General features: G+C 42.5%; 1 protein-coding gene across 1 annotated transcript in view; it reads right to left on the bottom strand.

The window, feature by feature from the left end:
- Positions 1 to 5,748: 5,748 nt before the first annotated feature.
- LOC146856307 (ultra-long-chain fatty acid omega-hydroxylase-like) overlaps positions 5,749 to 23,059 on the bottom strand; it is a 149,030-nt gene continuing 131,719 nt past the window's right edge. The window contains exons 13-17 of the mRNA XM_085651234.1: positions 20,810 to 20,939; positions 16,509 to 16,642; positions 12,238 to 12,302; positions 9,818 to 9,900; positions 5,749 to 6,964 (exon numbers count right to left, since the gene is read on the bottom strand). Coding sequence (XP_085507360.1) covers positions 6,787 to 6,964; positions 9,818 to 9,900; positions 12,238 to 12,302; positions 16,509 to 16,642; positions 20,810 to 20,939 — 590 coding nt within the window. The 3' untranslated portion in view covers positions 5,749 to 6,786. The remainder of the gene's footprint in view (positions 6,965 to 9,817; positions 9,901 to 12,237; positions 12,303 to 16,508; positions 16,643 to 20,809; positions 20,940 to 23,059) is intronic.

Raw genomic sequence — 23,059 nt, forward strand, 5'->3', positions numbered from 1 at the left:
CAAGAGACCCCAAATGCAATGTGTGCCTATGTTGTCAATGCGAAGTATGCTTTTAAAAGACACTCTCACTCGCCACATCACGTTTTTGGCTTCTTCTGAGCACAGGAACTGTATTCTAAAAGTATTGATAAAATACTAATAAATGTTGGATTATGTCGATACTCTACATCAAGGTGGAATTCCTTTTCCATTGTAATTGCTGTCCCAAACAAGTTAAATGCTTTTGACACCTTCCCTAAGTAAACCATGGAAGGCCTCATGACTGCGTGCCTACCAAGGGGAGGTATAACAAGGAGGATCGTCGGCACACACCTATGTGTCATTCAGTATTGTATGTGTTGCATTCCACTGCACACATAGAAAAGAAAAAAAAACACCACCGTTGAATGTCTTTGTGCAGGATGCTGGCGCCTTCCAGTACAAGAACAATAGTGTCAATAATGCAGACACACCTGCAACCTGCACCATGGAGCAAGGTTGCCTTTGTATGCTAAAGACACCAAATAGGGCACCTGTGCAGGCATAAGGTCTCTGCAAAGCACACATTACACAGAGTGAGACTAGGCAGCCTCTTGGGATGCCTTCATATCATCCATAGCAATAAGTCCAGGATGAGCCACACAGATTGAGTTTGAATGGCCCAATGGATATTGTTGAGAGCCTTGTGCCACCATAAAGTCCAAGAGTACTGTGACACCAGCATCACCGGCCTGTGGTACCTAAGCCTGTATCTGTATGAATTGCTATCCTAGGATATCTTATGGTGGCAGTTACCACTCAGGGAATGACCAACAGTGTCTGAATTCAGCCACTCTACAGTGTAGTTGGCATGCAGGGGACAAACGGATGGCCTACATTTACTTTGTATGTGTGGTTGAATTAATGACCCATGTTGATATGTTCATAGCAACGGTTACCAGACAGCCTGCACTCATACCCACCATATCATGTTCTGCTACACAAACATCGTCTGTATGGCCTTGTATCTTGAAGGATATGTGTGGCACATTCACATTGCAAATGCACATTGTCTTTCACCAGAAGCTCAGCCTATGATTAAGTGATCACAATGCCAGCTTTTCTAGCCACAACTGATCAGGTTTAGCCCAATCATAAATATGTTTGCCGTTGGCACCCATCACAGTATGTTTCTGTATTGTGTGGTTACTTGAAGCATGGGTGTGGGTGTGCATTCACACACAATGATCACCTGTGAATGTCTTGCCAGAGTCTGCCACTATGTCTTAGAAAGCATCAGTGCATGGCACCTTGGCTGGATTGACCTTGCTTTTTGTGAATTCTGATGGTCAATTGTTTCATATTCTGAATCTTGGTGTTGTGCGTTCACATTTGCACTAAGACGACACTCATGTGAGTGAAGCTATTATTTGTATCTGAGTGCAACACACCAGCATGAAAGGCTACATCACTTCTTGTTCCATTGGCATCTTAGCCTTTTGGGGCAAGATTGGCCTCGTTGTTACTAGGTAGATACTCTTGCACTGGTAAAGCACAGTATTTAGCATTTAGATGTGTGATAGGATATCTCCTAATAGATTTGATATGTGTGTGCAGATTTTTATGTTGCATATGTAGACTGTAGGGGTTCGACTGAGTTCCCATGCACATACTATGTGGATCACTTCCCAGTCATCAGACTATGAGCTAACGCTACTATCCTCCACAGGTATGAGGCAGTACAAATGGCTAGCTGTACGAGACACACACAGTCATAGCACACTATCTACTTTAAAATATCATGTTCATTACGGCTGGCAATGGAGGACTCATTGGTACAGGTTTTTTCCACGCACACTATTTTGGATGTACCTGATGTTGTTTAGCGCTGTTTTCTGCACACAGCTACATATCTTTTTGTGTAGCAATTACTAGCAGGGATGATGTGAGTATGTAGATGTTTACTGTGAACATGAAGTAAAATTGAATACTGCACATATGTTTATTTTCATAAATGTACACTATGTTCATTTAGTCATTATTTTAGTACATCCTGAAAGTCACTCATGCCTCTTTAAAATGTTTTTGTACTATATGGTCTCTCCGCCGTGTTGCTGCAAGTGATGGGACATTTTGATGTTGCTCCTCTTCTTCCTCATCAACATCCTCTGGCACTTCATGCTCCTCATTGGCATCGCCCCATAGGACATTTTCCCGCACACAGATATTGTGCGAAATGCAGCACAGTATTATTATTTTACATAGTACTGCAATCGGCCCCCAGACATGTCCAGACTCCTAAAGCGGGACTTTGGGACTCCGAACGTCCCCTTTACTATGGACCGGGTCCTGCTCAGGGCATGATTGTATCTCTGCTGGGCTTCTGTCTGGGGTTGCTTATAAAGTGTCATCACCCATGGCTGCAGACCATATCCTTGGTCAGCTGCACAGATAGGAGGAGTTAAATTAGTAAATACATGACTGGTGATGGCCCCGCATTCATATACATTCTGTTAAGTGTCCTGGATGGCTCATACACTTTGCCATCAGTATAAGACATGCTCTGACATTGTTTTGCATCTACACCATTTGAATTATATGACTGACTCTGTACTACACATACATGTATGCTGTCCTCTGTAAAACACTTACTATTTGTATTACCTGCGAGTGCCAATACCATGAAGGTTGGTGATTTTTCACCTATAAGGAGAGTCACTTAGCCCTTGAGGAGACAATTCTCTCACACTCCTCTATTGTGTAAGTGTTTTACTACTATTGCCATTTCTGAACTGATACATGTCTGAATTTTCTACTTGTATCTGGATCAGGTGTTGTTGCCTACTTCGTGAGAGTTGGAGTCACTGTTGTTCAATAGCTACTTCCATGCAGAGGATTGTGAATGGGGGTCAAAGTGGGGCATGATAGTGTACACATGGCAGTGCTCTGTGTCCGCTGTGTTGACAGTAGTCAAGGGGTTTTAGATATGTGGTTGTCTTGTGCTGAAAAGTGCAATTGGTAAACTAACCACACTACACAGCCACACTGATTGTGAACAGTTCATGACATATTTTCCACATGATTCACTATCCGGGGTTGCTGCCTGCACTGGCAGACCATGTCCTGCATTTCTTAAAGAGAGACACATTATTTACAAGGTGACTGTATGGCTGCTGTCCTGTGTTCTACTTTTTGCATGAGGGTGTACCTTGCTGCAGAGTCTGCCCCCTTGGGAGACTGATAGAGTAGGCTTGTGTGGCTCGAACAGGTTCGCACATAGGATGGGAGGTGTGTATATGATGACTCATGTAGTTTTGCATGGTACACATGACCTTAAGAGGTACAAAATAGGACTAAAGTTCTATGTTTCACAGATCTTGTATACATCAAATGTCCGATTAACATTGGAGTTATAAGGGAACACAGATAAGAGAAAGGGAGTTCCTTCAACAAGGTGTTGTGACACAGCATTTTACATAGTGTAGCATTACTGAGGTTCTTTCAACCATTTGGATGCACTCACGGGCCTCATTTACCAGTTGTTGCCACAGGATGTCATTTGGCTGTGTTGCCCTGCGTACAAAGGGAAGGGCAGGAATGTGCCATATTACTAACATACAGCACATCCATGGTCCGTCTGCATATTCACCATCATATATTGGTGGCGAGCGCCAACACACACACCCTTGCACCATGGTGCACGTGTGCCAGCGTTGTGTGCTCAATACATTTTATGCTGTAAGTGGCACCTTCCCGCACAAAATAAAATAATTATGTGTTTTCCTTGTTCTATATGTACGGCAGAATGCAGCACACATAGAAAGAGGAAATGACGAGGAGAAAGGTAGTTATTTTTCCTCGTTACTCCTCCCCTTGGGAGTCACACAATTCAGACACAATCCTTGGTTCACTGATCCTTCGAAATCTGTGAATGTGTAAATATTCATTGGTATTGCATGACCGCAAGTCCCATGGAACACATCCTTGATGTAGGATGAGGCTACACTGCACTTTGCATTGGCTTGTCATACTCAAAATCTATGAGGCCATTCAAGGGCATGCTGGCTGACTTTACATTGCCTCATAGATATGTGTGAGAGACCTGCTCCACCAGAGCGTCATGGTCATTAATGCTCCAGCAGCGCATTTCACTTATACATATGCCCCACAGTGGTATAGCCGGTCTCAACACGTGTGACTTGTAGGGTTGTGTTGCACATGTGCCACGTAGTATGGTGCACGGCCCACACCTGCTACGCATACACTGTCTCATCCAACCCAAGACTAATATGGCTATATTATCACCCATTATTGACTGTCATGTGGTCAGTCATGTGCTTGAGAAGTACTTACCAACCAGTAGGCAATTTCCATAGCTCCCATTCTAGAACCGTTCATTTATGATAGAATGTCTGAAGATATATGCATCATGAGCACTCCCAGGGTATTTTACCAGGAAATTGATGAACAGCCCCAGATGCTCCACTGTTGCCTGCACATTCATGGAATAGGCGGGTTTCCTATTGAGGTACAGGTGGGGTGTAACAGCTTGAGGCACACATTGCACATGTGTGCAGTCTATTACCCCAACACATGTTGAAATCCTGCAATGGCATAGAAGCCTTGCTTGGTTTCCTGTTGTTTCTGTGGTGTGTTGGGGTTCATGAGCTACTGGAGTGTGAGGCTTATGATGGCTTCCAGGACAGAGAGTAGGAATGCCGAAAAGGATGGCTGGGATACTCCTGCCAGTCTGGCTGTGGTGGGTTAGAATGTTCCAGATGCCAGCATGTGTAGTACAGCCAGTAGCTTGCTCTGCAGAGGGATGATGGTGCAGCGCTGAGATGTTGGCTGAAACCCTGTTGTAATCTGGTGTAGGAGGTAGACAATGGACTCCCTCTTGAGCTCGTAATGGGTACTCTTCCCTGAGGTCATTACCCTCATTGACCTCTTCCCTGAGGTCAATGAAGGTAATCCTCTGCCAGTCTGTCAGCTCCCTTCTCCTGCGCTGTCTCCATGGTGATGGTGGTGGTGGTGATGGTGGTGGTGATGGTGGTAGTTGGTTGTGGTGCTCCAAACTGCAGTAGGAGTAGGTCCATGGTGTAATACAGCTTTCCAGAGTGATTTGGCTGTGTTCTGCCTATGTACCACTGAATATGCATAATTGTTATGCCTGGTGTGCTCAGGCATAGGAATTTTGACATTTTGTTAACTCTGTGCGTCTTTTTCCAACGCTCTATCATTTTCCCATATCATTGTAAATACGGCTGCATCAATTCTGTGTGTCTTTCTTAGGGGGAAACGCCTACCTTGCATATCATTGACAGTACCCGACGCAGCCGGATGTAGCACACGAAAAAAATGACGCAGGAGAGATAAAAGAGGAGTATTTTTCCACATATGTTACTTTGTATATATGGAGCAAAGAATGCACCCCTGCTACGTCAAAATAAATTACGCAGTGGAGGCGTAAGCTCCTCGTATATATGCCCCCAAGTATTAATAGTGAGGGTGGCTGGTGACTGTGCAATGAACTGGGAAAAGGCTGAGTAGGAAGAGGCTTACTCAATGCCATAATGCCATCCAAACACTCAGTAAGTTTTTGCATAGTTCCCAAAATAGGTTAATTTACCGTTGCCAACTGCAAACCTGGCGTGAGAGAAAATAATACAAGAAAATAATGTAAACCATAACTTATACTGCATTTATAAAACATTAGAATTAATGAAATCCACAATGAGAGAAAATAATGAAAACCACAAATGATACTGTATTTATAAAATACAAACGTGCTTTTTGCTTTCGGTGTTTTAATACACATACCATGTGTTTATTGCATTTAAAGAAGCATTATATTCAAGTTTACAAAAACACATTACACTGTGTTAATTGAATGAATACATTTTTAATCAACAGCAAGATTCATGGTTCCCTCTTCTGAGGAGTAGCTGTTTGGAAAAATGCTACTTTGTATACACTGGGAGTCAGGGAACTATTTTCTCTTTAGCTATTTTGGTGCCTCCCTACATGCACACACCACCTAGATGAAATGTGAAAAATTACACTTATGTCTCAATGGGAATGCAGAGAGTTTCTAACCTCTTTGTTTTCATGTCCATCTCACCAGTTGCCAATGATCATTCAGTTATCTGATTCCGCGCATGAATCTCCTCTGTGATGTTATTAACTCACAAGTCACTTTTAATTACTGAAAGTAAATGTGTCTTTATTGCAAGCCTCATCAATCTGCACTTGGATTAATGGATGATTTCATATGGCTGCAGAATATTCTATATAGACACTCTTTTCAAAATGCATCATAGCCAATGGCAGATGTAAGTGTAGAATCCACTGAGTAGATGATCAGCCCTATTGAGAGAAAAGATGGAAGCGCCAGCTACAACATGACACCCATCCTGCTCTCACACACACATAACTTGATTTATATAGTCCGTGATTGAATCATATAGCTGCAGTGGCACATGGCGCCAGTACTCCCACTGGCCCAGCTGCACCAGTACTATTCCCTTAGCTGCTCAGTGTTCTTGAGCGCACACTCATGTCCACTCTGCTAACTTCCTGAAGCCCTCACAGTTTAACAAACAGTTTCCAAATTGTACAGTCATTAGACATTTGGAAAAAGTGTACCTCCAAGGTTTCTGAACCAGGTACATACTGACCAGGTGGTAATGAGTTGTTTTACACTCCACTGTTTGAGAAACTGCACGCTGTACTGCTGTTCAGCCACTCACTCTCATGCAATCAACCACATTTTTCATTCTCAGTCCAATCGATGGCAGTGGTGGGGTCTGGGTTGTCTTTGTTCCATCCTCAGGGTCTAAGTTCCAGAGGTTCCAGCTTCAGCCAGAGTCCATCTTCAGCCCGTAGAATCAGCTCTGGAGACCGACGGACAGTCCGTGTGGCATCTGGCATTACCTTAAAACGAAGCAGCGTGAGGGCCAAAACGACCTTCATCTCTGCCATTGCAAAGTTCTGCCCGATGCAGTTCCTTCAGAACCCAAAATATAAGATACGTAATTTAATTTGGTGCATTGGTTCATGAAAACCCTCATGAACAGGCTCCACGGCTACCTATGTTAAGAACAAATGCTCACCCAGAGAGATTGGCTACTGTTTAAAAAGTCTGCATAACTTGGGTATTACGTTTGCCTGATCCCACTCCCAGAGACGGCCAACTTGTCCAAAATCTCAATAATTTCTCACATTCCAAGTAATTTATGCCAAAGCACACCAATGTCACCACACTCAAGAAACTCTGGTACTGCATACAATTGCCATCAGCAGAAAGAAAACCTGACATCACCCAAAGACACTGAACATTCCACATGTCTGCAACATGACACCTATTTATTACAAACATTTGTTATTTCTTGTTGACCCCCTTACAAGCCACCACATTTGCATTGGCGTTGTTTCCACATTGACCCATTGGGCTGCAAACCCAGTTATATTTCCCTTCCCTCATGAACACCACCCATTTAACATCTTCACAGCCAAGAAACTTTCCTAGATTTGTTCTGAATGTGCTCCTTGGCATTGCTATACATGTTGATTGTCTTCGAACACTGCAGCATTTTGCAACACACATCACTACATCTTTCAACGGAATAATGATTTGTGTCAAGTTTCTTGGGTTAGCCTACTAGCTGGTTTTGCTTATTCCTCACCCACTGTGTTTAGAGAGAGTGTGCATTTGTCTACCAAAGTCTGCTTCATTGCAAATTCAGAGGGTGGGTGGCATGTTATTTTGGACTGGACTGTTCCTATTGCAGCTTGACCAATAATGGCTTACATGCGGGTGGTTCTTGTCTGGAGTAGAATAGAAGGTACAACTCTGTCCACTATCCTCTTCAATCTCTACCTCGAACCGTTAGCTGAAAAGCTCCTCACTGCCAACATCTCCTTTCACATATATGCTGATGATACTCAGAGCTACATCAAAATCTCATCCCTAGAGGAGATTAACTGTTTGAATGAGACTGTGAAGTTGACTGTTCAATGGCTCGCCAGCAACCAGCGCAAACTGAATGCACAAAAAACAGAGTTCCTTCTAATTTCCCCCCCTAAAAGCACTACTGACATCCTGGAATGTACTAACTCAATCACAGCACTTAACTGCACACTGACCAAAGTGGAATCTGCCAAATCTCTCAGCATAACCCTGGACTGCAACCAGAATATGCATGACCACATCAACTCGATGGTCAAAACTGCCAGGTTCCACCTGAGCTACTTGAGGAAACTAAAACCTTTCCTTGCCCCTCGGATCTAAAATCCGCAGTTCAGGCGTTAGTTATCTCCAGAATTGAATACGGTTGCTCAACCATATCTGGCCTACCCAAGATCTCCACGGCCCCCTAAAAGCTTGCCTTAACGCCTCAGAAGACTCTTAATAGGCTCAAAACAATCTGACCACATCTCATTGCATCTGAAGGCGCTGAACTGGCTTCCTTTTGAAGCCAGAATCCAACTTAAACAGGCCTGTATCACGCAGAAAGCACTATACACGAATTCTTCTGCATATCCCGCCCAGAAAATCTTGGTATCTGGGGGAGTCAGAACCTCCCAGTCTGCCAGAGGCCTTGTGCTCCAGCCACCTCACTTTCGTAAGGAAAAAACGTATAATAGTGCCTTCTCTGGGGCTGCACCAAGAATCTGGAACTCGCTGCTATCCACCATCAGAAAAACACCATCTTTGTCAATCTTTAAAAAGGAAGCTAAAACTTTCCTAATGAGCAAGCTCCTCCCATAAATCGCTTTCATCACGCACACCACTCTGCGGCATTGCGTTTGTTTTTCTGCAAAATTCTTGTCTGCTTGGTTGCTCCTATTCTTTGTACTGATTTATTACTCGCTCAAATGTAATTGATGGCTCTTTCTGCATATTGCTGACCTGTCGCTCCTCAAATGTAATTGCTGTTTTTCTCTGCATATTGCTGACATGTTGCTCCTCTTATTATTGTATATACCCTGTTTATGCCCCAATGTAATCACTTCCTTCTATTGCTATCCATGTTTTTTGCCTAGGTCAACCTTGTAGATAACGTGTTATCCCTGTAAAGAGCTCTGATACCCTAACAGGTCACTTTTGCGCTCTATAAAACCTTAAATAAATAAATAAAACAAATAATGAACTAGAATGTAGGCCAGAGTAATTACCACGACACACTCATTGAGGCATTCTACCCATCACCTTTTTGTGTTTGTATTTATAAATTCTTGCAGGGATTCTGCAGGGTTTATCTTTCCTTGGGTAGCTACTTCACTCCAAGTTTCATAGTAACTACCTACGTCATCATGTCTCGTGCCCACGTACGGTGATCTTTTTTTAAGATTACATGAGTGTGAGTGTCCTTAGGAAGGGACACAATCACTAAAACACCATGAAGCTATAACCAGTGCACCTGGTTGACTGCATTCCCCACACCCATAACTCTGTACTCAGAGAAAAAATAAACAAGCAACCAAGACTCTACATGGCTACAACACATGATCATCCTGTGTTCTTCACGTTCCAATAGGTGTTAACCTTTGGTTTAAAACACAAGTAACTTGCCTCTCTTTTACATAGAGTTTAAAATTGAAGGCTTCTACACTCTTGTTAGTGTCAGCCATTGATAGACTACTCTATTTGGGACTCCACTACAGGGTTCCACCCAAGCAGCAAAGAGCCCACAATGATGTTGCAAAGCTGAATAGAATCAAAAGCCCAGGAGAGAGTCACACAACTCAGCCGATAACCAACTTGTACCGTGGGTGCTCTTGATGATATATCATCAATTTGTGCTGTTTCTTAAAGCCGACTATAGGCAATATGCGCTTTCCGACACTGGATATTTACCTTGGTCCTGCTGAGAAAGGTACGAAGGCATGTGGCGGCCTTTCCTTTGAGTTTTTGGGATCAAAGCGATATGGATTGTACAACTAAAACAAGGAAAGAAAAAGAGGTTTTGATTTAGCTACAGCCATAAAATGTGTTAGTAACTTATTACTTGTTCGTTGAAAAGCATTGCAAAGATTAACTAACCCGGGGAATGAGAGAAACTCATTTAAAGTCTCACCTAACACCATCAGCTGAGGTACGTAGTGAGATAGATAGACGGATGGACGGACGGACAGACAGACAGACAGACCCAAATATGCAGACTACAGGGTAAAATATATATATTTACAGCAATAAAGTGCTAAGGAAATGCAACTTAATTTTTTGCCACTCTGTTTCAGTATCAGAATGATATTAAAAAATGGCGTATACACATTTATTTTAACATGTATTTCTGATGAAGCTATAATTAATTGCTTGATGATCAATCTAATTCTAAAACTTCACTTTCACCATTGTATTATATTAATTGTCCTTTATTCAGGATGTCCATCTTTCTAGTATTCATTACTGTGATAACATACTTTAAAAGAGATTAACAGCAATTTAGTATACGCAGCAATTGCAAGACATGAATTTCTCCACTCGTATGATGTCCACATTCTTTTTGTCTGAGATATTTATTTTGGGGCCTTGAATTATGCATTATTAGGCTATTCCTAATTTTTCATCCTATACAGATATATGCCATTGCCCCATCTATCCCTCCAAAACTATGAAAACCCAAATACAGTTATATAATCTATGGGAGCCTGCAATCCCTGTATTAAAGCCCATCTCTAAGTACCTTATTACAGTTGAATTGTGATGTCCCTAGCACCTGTAATTATGAAATGACTTTGCTGATCAACTGTAATAAGTTATTACAGTTGTGTTGTGATTATATAATTCATGCTGCCAGAGGCAGCAACCAAGGTGAAAGTCAGGTCACAGAGCATACCTTCAGCTGCCATTTAAACAACAAAAACAAGAACTAGCATTTCATTCTTCTGATTTGTTTTTCTAAAATGGACAGTGATCAGCAGAACAGAGTTATTTAAGGTAATATGCATATTTCTGCACGCTATATGTCATTACAGGAAAGACAGAATCTCTTTGCATGTTTCTACTCATTCTGTGCTTACCTTAAACCTAATCTAATATAGTTTTGTAACAAATTACTAACTGCTTTGTGATGTGTTTAATTTTGCACTGCAGATTCTGCTTTTACTCTTCATGTCTACAGCTATACTATCTTCTTCATATAAAAGAGCAAGCCAGCAGAGATTTAAGAGGTTTATGGGAAGATGAAGTGTGTGTCCATTTATTATAAGAAATAAAATACTCTTTTCTGTACGTTAAAAGGATATTGCAAGTCTCCTGAGAGTTCCCTCCGTGACCTTCCACATCCTTCAACCTCTTTCCTTTATATGGTCATGGAGAAACCTGTGATTTGCAAAGCCTTATCATCATCAACAGGTACTCTTTCCCATAAATGTTAAATTATAAAGAATATATTACTTAACATGTAAATTTCACTGCCTCAAGTGAAACTTGCAATCTAGGTATCTCTTTGGAATCCTTTTGTCATAATACTTTTACAAGCACCCATCTCTAGAGTTTGTAGACTGAGCGCATATGCCAATAATCCTAAATTTAGTAGGGTTACTGATATCTTCTTCATTGAAATGTGCATCCACACAATTACATGGATTTCTAATTTTAATTGCTGTAAACTGTTTGTTGATTCTGAACTTTACCATTCGTATTGCATTCCCAAATGCATTTTGTCACAGTAACATACAGAGACATGAACCACATACTGCATATTGTTGTTAATGAAGGTATTAGTTTAGTATTTTCTTCATCACTGTGAGATTTCAATTCACTAATCAACTCCAAATTTGCATGTAGTGCACCTTTATGTACAACAGAACCCTGTTTTCAGAATTCCTTAGTGTTGGGACAAGATTTTTCTGCCTTCACCATTTTCCGTACTTACATTCCTAACAAATCTCATAAGAGGCTTCCTAGGTGTCAAATTAGGTCTTGGCACCAGTCTTCCTTGTAGTTAACATAATTGAAAATGAGGGCGGACCGTCCATCACATATTAGGAAGCCTGTCCACCACCATGTACGGCAATGTCATTGCAGACGCATGACACGCCTGATGGTGTGATGGTAGAGGCCCACCCATCGAGTCTGCCAGATGTTTGCTGCCATTTAAATGGGATGATTGACCACAGGGAAGGGCAGAGGGGACATAACACATCTATGGCAGGTGTCCTGGTAATGTCTTCTGCTAAATGAGGCCCTTAACAAGCAAAGTTTATCCTTAGTTTGTCTTCTCATGTAGGACACTGAATTCATGAAGAAATACTGGAAATGTGAACTGGTACCTGGGGGTCCGGCCAGATGGCGGGATTATGGTGAGTCCCATAAATACTGATCAGGCAAGGGATTCCTAAAAGGAAAAGAAATGGAAAACACCACATTTACATCTGATATTATGCTAATGAAGCCAACCAAAATGTGCATCCCTAACATGCCTTACGTTCCTTAATTCTGGGGTAAGAATTCTGGATAACACCTAAGTGTGAAGAAGGCAATATTACTTTTCAAATTCATTCTAGAGAAAGTTATTTCTATTTTCTTAGCCATAACCTTAAAAGTCTCATTTTTCAGAATGTTGTGTAAGCTTCATGGTTCTAAATAATAAACATGAGGGTTTATTGCCAACAACCTTCCCTTTGGAAATCCCATTCGCCACTACCACATATGTGATGAAAGAGAGGTGTTGTCACAGTGCTCTGCAAAGGATTCAAAGTGTTTTCTAAGGTGTCTCAGAAATGTTATGTTTTATTCTTTGAGTTACAGTTCAGGATCATAGATGTCCCCCATGGTGTCATGCAAAGGATTCCACGTGTTTTCGATGTGCCACCTTTTTTTCTCATAGTACATGCACATGGTTGTAGCTGCTCTCACTGGCATAGTTCGATTCAATGTGTTCTAAATGTGCCAGCTCTCTGTGCTTTCACAGTGTCATGAAATGGGTTCACTTAAAGTTAAGCACCCCCTCAATTCTTTATATTGTTGGCACATCCGAGGGTAGCTTCAGTCTCAACCGCAGGGCTCTGTTGTGGGGCTATCACTTTGGCCCAGGTTAGTTGAACATGTGGCACTGCCATAGATGGACCTCTGAGCCACTGTAGGGGCATTGAAGTGCAGGTGTTCCCATGGGTGTTAATTCACCAAAATGCCAGGGGTAGTGGAAGTGATATCACATGTTTTGACCCCAATGAAATCACAGGAAGTGATGCCATATGACTTTTGACAAGTTGTCACCCTCCCCTCAGTTTGGGAACTGTCTAACTTTTCTATGATCTTTCACGTCTTTCTCAACTGTTGCTGACCCTTGTTCACCCCTCCTGTCTCTCTTAACTGTGTCTTTCTCACTGATCTCCTTATAATACATGTTTTACCTCTCACCTAACTTTCTCACCTGTCACTTCTTCCACTCTAGTTCACCTTTCTCCCACCTCTCCTACTCTCTTATCTGTCATTTCTCACCTGTCTATGTCAGTCGACAGTATTATTGGTGTCTCTTTCATGCCTCTTTGTCTCTCTCAAACATACATCTTCCTGTTAAGGTATCTTGATCTCTCACCCTTCTCTCTGTAGTGTCTTTTTCCTTTCTCTATTTTACGCTTATTTCACCTCAAAGTCTTTTTTCATTACCTCCTCTCTCTTTTTCACCCTCCTTCTCTCTCCTGTATTTCTTTCTTCCTTCCTCCACAAGCTCTGGGGTAGCAGGAGGCATGAAGACGATCCACACCACTTGCAACAATAAATTATTATTTTCCAAGTTAGCCACTGTCCTCTGAGGTCAGGGGGTTGCAGTAACAGTGCTGGGGGTAGCAGGAGGAAAGCCAGTGGTCGCAGCTGCGACCCCTGGTGACCCCTAAATGGCATCCATGGTGTGCCTCCACTGGAAGCCAGTGGAGTCTTTGCAAAGCGTGGATGTTGTGAACCCTCTCCCCTGCTCTGGCTTCTTGCTGTTTTACATCTTCTTCTTTCTGTTGCGCCCAACATAAGGAAATAAAAGTAGTCCTTTTGGAGCTCACAGTTGTCCCTTTGGGCAGCTCTGTGAAGCTTGGACAGGAATGTGCACATAAGTGGTAGTAGCAAAGAGTCGATGATGGACTTTTCCTACATGTCCAAGCATTCTGCTTAACCAGCAGTGATGTTTGTGGACACCACCTACACATCTGAGTAGATCTTATTCTTAATTTATTTTGCTTTTGAGACCACAAGGAGCAAAAGTGATTTTGTAATCTTTCAGACTTAGCCTGTTAGCATTTACCCAGGAAAAGATGGTATCAAAGAATTGTTCCACAAGCTATTCCAGGTTTGAGTTTTACCAAAACTCCACAAGTGTATTACCATGATTGGGAAAGTTTATACATACATAGTAATGATACTGACAGGTATGAGCCCGCGAGAGCCATGCCACGAAAGGAAGACTATTCTGAGGATATTTTCCTCACAGATCATACATAACCTACCCCTTAAGAAGAAACTGAACAAGGTATCTTATTGTTCTGGCAACCCGTGCACATGAATAATTCTTGGCTGTGGTGGGGATTGACACAGGCTGTTGAGCACTGTCAACGGAGCCAATAACCTCACTAGGGCAGGTCAGCACAAATTACTGACCAGGCATCGAGTGGGTGTCTCTGTTTCCTGTCAGGAGAAATGCCTGACTGCTGGTAACCTAGGAACATATCACGTCAGAAAACTCCTGTAGATGAATAGAGGCCATCTTCTACAGGAAATCTTGTAACATCAAGTGAGTTATGATGTGTCCAAAGATTGTTTCAACAACTGATCATCCGTTCATTGGCAATATCTCTGCAAACAGCCTAGTGTCAAAGGAGCTATTCATCAGAGCTGTAATTACAGACATTTGTTCTTTGTTACCAACCTTGAGCAAGCTAGCATGACAAAGATCTCCTGAGCGGTAGGTAAATTATAGGTTATGCACAATGATTAAGAATTCTTCCTTCGTGAATTTGAAAAAAGGGAGATGGATGTTCTATCGATTAAATTTAAATAAGTCACACTATAGTAATGGAATCCTTGATTTCCCCTATTGTATTCTTTAAACAAGTCCTGAGTCTGAAGGCACTAGTAGTGTAATCATCGCTAGAGTTGGTCACAGCTGAGTTACCGACCAACTTTAAGGTTTTAAATAAATAAATACTGGTAGAAATTTTGGACACAGGTATTCCCGGGGGAAAAATACTCTGTTGGCATTAAGTATACCGATTTTTTAAAGTTTCCAGCATTTTTGACCTTTTGTTTGTGACAACAGGTGGCAAATCCAACCATACTTTTGATTTTCTTTTAAGGACTATGTTCCAGGGTGAGCCACCTATTCTGTTCTTTGCAGATTTTATGGTGCAAAGTTTCAATAACATAAATCCTTTGACTAAGTATTTTAGTGCATTATAATAAAGATGTGTCTGTTTCATGGAGATTAGTTACATCATCATTCTCTGCTTGCCCCTGATCAATCTGTGGCCTTTACCTTTGGTAAGTTTTATTTCCCTACTCATGAATATATAATGAATGAGCCTGAGAGCATTCAGATGAATTCCAAAATGAATATTTAGACGTCCTAGTCAATCCACGGGGTTTTGATGGACAACTCCCTAGTTATAATTATATGGTAATTGGATGTCATTGAATATTTGATATTCCTACGCATGCCTTTTCACCTTTGGACAGGAATGTGCACATAAGAGGTAGTAGCAAAGAGGCGATGATGGAATTTTCTACTTGTCCGAACATTCAGCTTGTTCAGCAGTGATGTTTGTGGACACCACCTACACATCTTGGTATATCTTATTGTTAAATAATTTTGCTTTTGAGGCCCTCAGGAGCAAAAAGCATTTTGTATTCTTTCAGACTTAGCCTGTTAGCATTTACCCAGAAAAAGATGCTATCAAAGAATTGTTCAACAATTAATTAATTAATTATTGATCCCGGTGTCTTTTAAAGACACATCTATGGATGAAGGTTGCATTGGTGGCATGCACTGGTGCACCAAGCATCTTGTGTCCAAAGTATAAAGGAATGCAGCAAGTGCGATGAGTACTTAAGTGGACCTGACACATGATTTAAGACATGTAGAAAGGATAGCAAATATCGGGGGAAGTTATTTCTCCTACCTCGCCGCCAAGACCTGGAAAACTCTAGCTCTCCACCTCAGGCAATCAGCGTCACTGGCTCTTCGAATGATCCCCTACCAGTGGGGACCAGCAGCCCTCCCCGCCAGCACCTTGAGACCCTCACGGGTGAGTAGTCACGCTTCACAAGACCCCGATTGATTGATTGATCATGTACAGGCGAGAGTGCAAAAGGAGTTTAGTCATTAAGAGCTGAGTGAGATCTGCCAAAGGGTCTTCTTTGGGGAGCTTAAGGATTCGTCTATGGCGTGTGCCACAAGTTGCTGTAGATGTAGACGTGCAAGGGAGAAAACAGTGGTGAGTTTTATTCATATGTTGATATACGAGAGAGTGAGTACGAGTCTTTCACGGTCTGCTAGGAATACCTCACCAGTGTTGCTATTTTTCAGCCAAGATATTCAATGGTAGGAAGTTGTTACCTTTTGGAATGATTCTCCCATCTGGCAGTCTGATGTCTTCGGTGCAGCACCGGGACACGGCGGCCACAGGCGGGTGCAGCCGAAGGCTCTCCTTGATGCACATTGTGGTGAGAGGCATCTGGGACAGGTCGTCCCTAAAAAGCAAATCAACCGATACATAAAATGTCTCCAGAAAGGGATAGTTTTTCCAAAATCTAAGCTTTCGGAGTAGAGTACATTTCAAATTTCATTCAATTGGATCTACTATTGAATATTTCTTTACTTTTCTTCCAAACAGTTCCTCATGCACATTCATCTTTCTTTTTCTTTTATGTAAATGTTTAGTGTGATTGGTGATAGCTGACCGAAATAATTTTTTGTGGAGCTTTGGGTACTGTCACCACTGGATTCAGGAATCTATGAGGTGGGTAATTGTGGTAGTGTTGACACGAAACGCTACTTACGCTCAAATATGAGATAGATTCTACGCATTACACACGTGAGTGAGTTGATTTGCCCACCTGTCCTTTGAGATGTCCCCAGCCTAATCTTCTCCTAAAATACACCTCTGAACTGCAACTTTCTTATGGGTCAGCCAGTAATTTGAGCACAGGCCACATGACCCTGTTAAGATCAATTGAGAGGTAGGATCAGGACATAGGATTATCTATGGTCAGAGAGCCCTGTGGCTAAGGAATCTCGGGCATTTGGAAGCCAGGGAACTGTGGGGACAGAGACCCTTAGAGATGATGAATCAAGGTGACAAGGAGTAATGGAGACTTACGGACACTCGGCCAGATCATTGCGGTTGCAAGCTCCGTCTGCCATTTACAGACCAGTCCAGAAAAAGCGAAGTGACTCCTTAGTTAAGTACAGTGACCATTTGATGGATCATTACACAAATGCGGACTTCCACCCACATTTGAAAGACTGTGTAAATAAGTGCATATAATGTCTGGAATTAGTTGTTTACTGTGTGGAGTGAAACCGTCAAACACATTATGAGGGCCTGTGCAAACAGCCAGGTTAAGACTGGCTTTTCACCAAATACAGTCTGAGATCCCGTGAAAAAGATCACCAAATTATGGACTGCACAACACATCCTCACTGAGCGTCATGCCATCTGCGCAATCACTCCGTAAAGCCTGTGACTGCCTTTTTAACCTGGTTGATAGAATATTTAAACGTTTCGGCGATCAAACACCACAGGGCCAGAGACCAGAAGAGCTTGCATCATGTGGCATGGGCTGCTAGTTATCAGTTCTGCGCGTGGCTCTATGCTTATCTCTGCTAACTCTGACTGGCTGTGAGGGAAAGAGAACAATTGGAGCACAGGGAGGTAGGGCTTGACAGCCTGACTTCTGGTACAATGGTCAGACAGAGCATAACATGATGCTGAGGGCCTGTCATAAGCACAGCTGTCCCTGTGCTCTTCCCAGCTGTGTCAGAGGCTGGCAGGTGCATCCACAGTGGTCAGCAGGCTACCTGGGCCTCATTCGTACACTTTCTGACCCACACCTGCAACTGATGCTTTGAGTGTCAATTACACATCCTCATGCTTGTTTCTCTCCTGCCTGTGGCCATAGTAAGCTGTCAAATTGCCATAATGACGGAGTCCTGTTTTTTCAGCTTGCATTCTGGGACCTGTAGTCCTACACCTATAAAGTGATACCTATAAATATCAGAACGCAAAGTAAAAATATAGACTATATAAGCCAGTCACTTGGAGCCTGCGAGTCAGCTGTCGTGACTGAATAATTATCATAATTTATTAGCAGGCAGCTGAGATCATCTGCACTGGGTCCTCTCACATCCTGTTTTGGTATAGTCTGGTCCCACGGTGCCCTTCCATCTCTGGTACATTGCAGCAGTTTTAAGATCTTCTTAGAGTTTCTTGTTGTTCAGATGGGTGTAATTTCTGATATATCTATCTTTCCCTCTTCTTTATTGCTTGATTTTTCTCGCGAGAAAGTGTCACTCATAGTCGTTAAATGTCACTCATAATTAAACTGAAATAATGCAAATGTCACACATAAGCAACCTGAAACCCTGGCAGCTCTGCTTCTGAGGTATTTATAATACTCGATAGCAGAATTCGCAAATCAAATTGTACTGGGAGGGCCTACTGCTCCAACAGATTAGTACCTCTTACATAATATAGGCCTCGGGTTTGAGTAGAATTCAAATGACAAAGGCTTTAGATTTGTGCGTAGTGAATGTCCTGGTGCCTTGAACCAACTTTGCAGATGCAAAGATTTGGGCAAAGAAAACTATTTGTTATGATCATGGGCTTTCAAGATGAATTAATTTTTGGGGTAGGCAATACCTGGTATCTGCAAGGAGGCTGACTCGAGTATGCTTTCAAAGGATTTGAGAGCAATCTCCATCACAAAAAGGATGAAGCTGCATCAGCAGAGTCGCACAATGGGAAAAAGTTGATTCTACAGATTTATCAGACGGGAAATAGCGTTTACTACGCATGCTTTACATCGCATGCCATTAGAATGCGGTCGTTACAACGACTGCGTTGTTACATCGCGAACCAATACATCGCAAGTCGTTACAACGACTTGTGATAGGGAGCAGAAGGTGTTGGCATGCGATGTGAAGCATGCGTAGTAAAGACATATTCTTATCAGGCATACAATTTGTGCAAACTCCATATGTTAAGAGGGGGATGCACAAAACAGGAGCCTAATCAGATCAGATTTTCAGCATAACAGTTGACTATGTAAAGTTTTCCATTAACATTTACTGGAAATTTACCTTACATGGATTTGTTTAACATCTAGCATGCATATGTCCTTTTTGGACCTAAATTTCACAATCTTCGTTAAGAAGTCCATCAGCTAAATGCGGTGATGGTTCTGTTTCTTTAATCTACAATCAATCTGTTTACAGACTCGTCTCTGTTGATCTGCCAACTGTGGGAAGATTGAACACGTGCTTCCGATATTTGGGACTAATGGTTATCTAAACAGGGCAGCTTACATTTTTGGCCATAATAAAACCTCCGTTATTCTGATCTTTAGATATTAGTGCACTATGTGGAATGCTAGTGGTAGACAGTGCTTAATTTGTAAAAACTGCAGCTTCCACCACCCATTGCCCCTGACAGCGCTGCTAATGTTCAGTACCAACAGAACTCCCAACCATCAAACTTCTTCAAGAGTGACAATGAAGACTATTAAAATGGCTTGTGCAAAAGTTATTAGTCATTTTAAAAGTATATTGAATCAATAAACAACTGTGATTCTGCTCATCCCTAAATTAGAAAAACAGTGCCACCATGTGGTAGACTGTCATAAGTGCCGATGTTGATAATTAAGCACCGGTGCTAAGCACCAGAATCCACGGCTTCAAATTAAGCACTGGTGCTAGAACAGCTAATCAGAAGGGTTAGGACGCTAGCAATTACATCTCAGGTTTGCCTTTCAATAAAAGTTCATGTTTTCCTATTTAGAGATCAGAATTGCAAAAATGCTAATATCTGAAGTTTGGATTCATGTCATTGTTTAATTAATTGTCCCATTTTATCACTTTGAAATTGTAATTGTCAGACTCACTATTTAAATTAGCTTACTAGCAAACAAGGAGCTGAAGATGCAAAAATGTGAACTTAAAAAACTCCAATATGCTAAACACAAAGTGTGCCTTTTGCATTTAGGGAGAGATTTCTGTTCATCACATGGATTCGTTTTTTTCTTTGGATGTCATTATGTTATGGTGGCCATTTGGAAGTCTACGTTTTTCGACAAGTGAAACTAGAAAAGGTGAATTTACGCTATATCCCAGGTACTCCAAGTACGAAAATATAAATTCAAAAATCTATTTAATCTGTAGAGTCTAACGTGCATACTGATAAAATATAATTGTAACATATATAGAATGATAGGTGTTTACAGTCTACATTTAAATGCTGGATTGCAAAAGTGAAAAGGCTGGGGATTTAGCAAGCATCTCTTCACTGCTCCATCTCTCCTCCCTTTTCCCTCTCAGGGGTGCACCAATGAGTATAAATAGGTTCAAAATGGCGGCCGGATTTCTAAGTCTATTGGATGAAGCTAGATGAAGCATGGTCCTCCTTGACCAAAGTGATTATAAGGCAAATATCCAAATCCTTGTTCCTTCTGGTGCAAAGAGTAATTAGGATGGACTGGGAGATATGGAGAGAAATAGGGGGCAGAGGGTAGGTCAGGTGACTCCTGGAGCTGAACAAGAAGCATGCACAGATGTCAGGATGGCATTGGTGGTGCGGGGAAAGGTAAAGGACAGTTGGCAGACTCTGCCAGAGGAGGGGGGCATTATATAGATGAACTCACCAGTAGACCTCCATGGGGTCTCTCCCTCTCAGGAGTTCTTGTATCTCCTCCCTGCATTGGTCCTGGTATTTGGGGTGAAGAGCCAAATTATGCAGTACCCAGGAGAGCCCGCTGGCGGCAGTGTCGTGACCTGTCAGACGAGAAACTCTTAGTTGTGTCATTAGTGCATAGACTCATGTCTTCTTACAGACACAGGCATCATGACCCCTGTGATGCCACATTACTCTACAGTTCTGCTCCAACATATAATATTTCCATTAATTACATGGGTCCATAAACACCATTCTCTAAATCCTAATTGAAATCCTTGGTCTCTTGATTCACATTAGGGTTGATTGATGTTAGCCAATTGGAACAAAGTTTAGAACCAGTACACTGAAGAACAACACAGTATTTTGCAGTTTGTAATTTGTTGAAAACCCATTTTAAGCAGTTCAATGCAAGTCACTTGAAAAACGGGTTGTGGTTTATGATGTGCAGTCATGCAGAAGGTTGCCTGTTTTCTTTAATGGCGCTATGGCATTTCAGTAATATGTCTGCCGACACCGATGTCTCCTTACTGACCAATGACCGAATTTTCAGAGCTAGAAACTTAGGGGCAGATTTATGAGCCCCTTGCGCCACTTTTGCGTCACTTTTCCCATGTTAAAAGTGACGCAAAAGTGGCGCAAGGGGCTCATAAATCTGCCCCTTAAAACCTAAAGGAGCTAAACGGTGAGTTAATCCTCCATATCATAAGGGAGACACGGCTGTCCTAGGTGAAGAGTGTTTGCACGGAGTGTGAGAAGGATTCAGAGGTGTTTTCTGGAGGCTTTTATTGGCACTCTGTGAAACTCAAGAAATTAGGGCTCGATGAAAATAATATAGAGTAGTGCCCTCCCCCCCGGAGTTCCGAGTAGTGGGTCCCTGGGAGTACTGAGCCCTAGGTCCCCCTGGGGTACTGACTAGTGGGTCCCCAGGCGTACCAAGCCCTATGTCTTCTGGAGGTATCAGGCTCTAGGTATACTGGGTGTACCAAGCTGTAAGTCCTCCTGTGGGTACTGAGCCCTAGGTCTCCTGGGGGTACAGAGCTCCAAGGTCCCTCAGGATTGTGGAATAGTGGGCCCCCTGGGGTACCAAACCGTAGGTCTGCTGCAGGTTCCGAGTAGTATGTCCTCAGGGAGTATAAAGCTCTAGGTGCCCCGGGGTACTGAGACCTAGGTCCCCCAGGGACATCAAGCACTACGTTACCTGGGGGTACTGAGTAGTGGCCCCCCAGGGAGTATACTAAGTCTCCTGGGGTACTGATTACTGGGTCCAGTGGGAGTACTGAGTTCAAGGTTCCCAGGGGGTACTGAGTAGTGGGTTCCCCAGAGTACCAGGCCCAAGGTCACCCTGAGGGTAAGGAGTACTGGGTCCCCAGGGAATATGAGCCCTATGCCTCCCCAGGGTACTGAGCCCTATGTCCCACAAGGATACTGAACCCTAGGCCACCTGGAAATACTGAGTAATGGGCCTTTGGAGTTACCAACACCAAGGTCCCCTGTGGTACAAAGTAGTAGGTCCCCCAAGGGTGACAAACCCTGTTAGTGGATAATGTCATGTGGTATCTGGTATGTTGCTCCACGTTGAAACAATATTGCATTTGGTGTTTAGTATTGTATTTGAATCACAGATTGCATACACACAGACGTACATTCCAGAAAGTAAGCAATTGGACAAGGCACCGGACTGGCCTTTACAGAGGAGAACCATTAGCCATTCTCCCTACAGGGTACAGGTAAAAAGACCTGATCCCCTGAAATACGCTGTCACTACGGCTTGTCACAGTATATTATGAGATGAGTGGGTATCAACTACTCTCATTGAAAAAGCAAGCATTCTGTGGTTGACCTAATGGCTTTAGAGCACAGCTCTTATGGTGACCTAGCCTAGGCTCCCTTGGTTTTCGAATCCACTGAAGGAAAAACAAAGCACAGTCCAGAAAACGGTTGCAGGGCAGGATGGCGAAGCTTTGAAAAGCATGCAGCGGACTTTCATCTCTTAGCCATCCTATAGCAAGGTTAACTACTAATGAAATGTTCTCACAAGGTCTTGAAGTACAAGGAGGAGGCGCGCTGCGCTCAACACGCCTTCCGCGGTGTCTCCCTCTGTATTATTTGTGAAAAAATGCAGGTGCACTGAAAATGTAGGGTGCTTTATTAATAGGTCATGCTACTATAGTAGTAGTATAAGTGACAATTTGCCACTCTCCCCTCATGCGCCCTCTGT

This window comes from Triturus cristatus, chromosome 4_1, assembly GCF_964204655.1.
Source record: "Triturus cristatus chromosome 4_1, aTriCri1.1, whole genome shotgun sequence".
Classification (NCBI taxonomy): domain Eukaryota; kingdom Metazoa; phylum Chordata; class Amphibia; order Caudata; family Salamandridae; genus Triturus; species Triturus cristatus.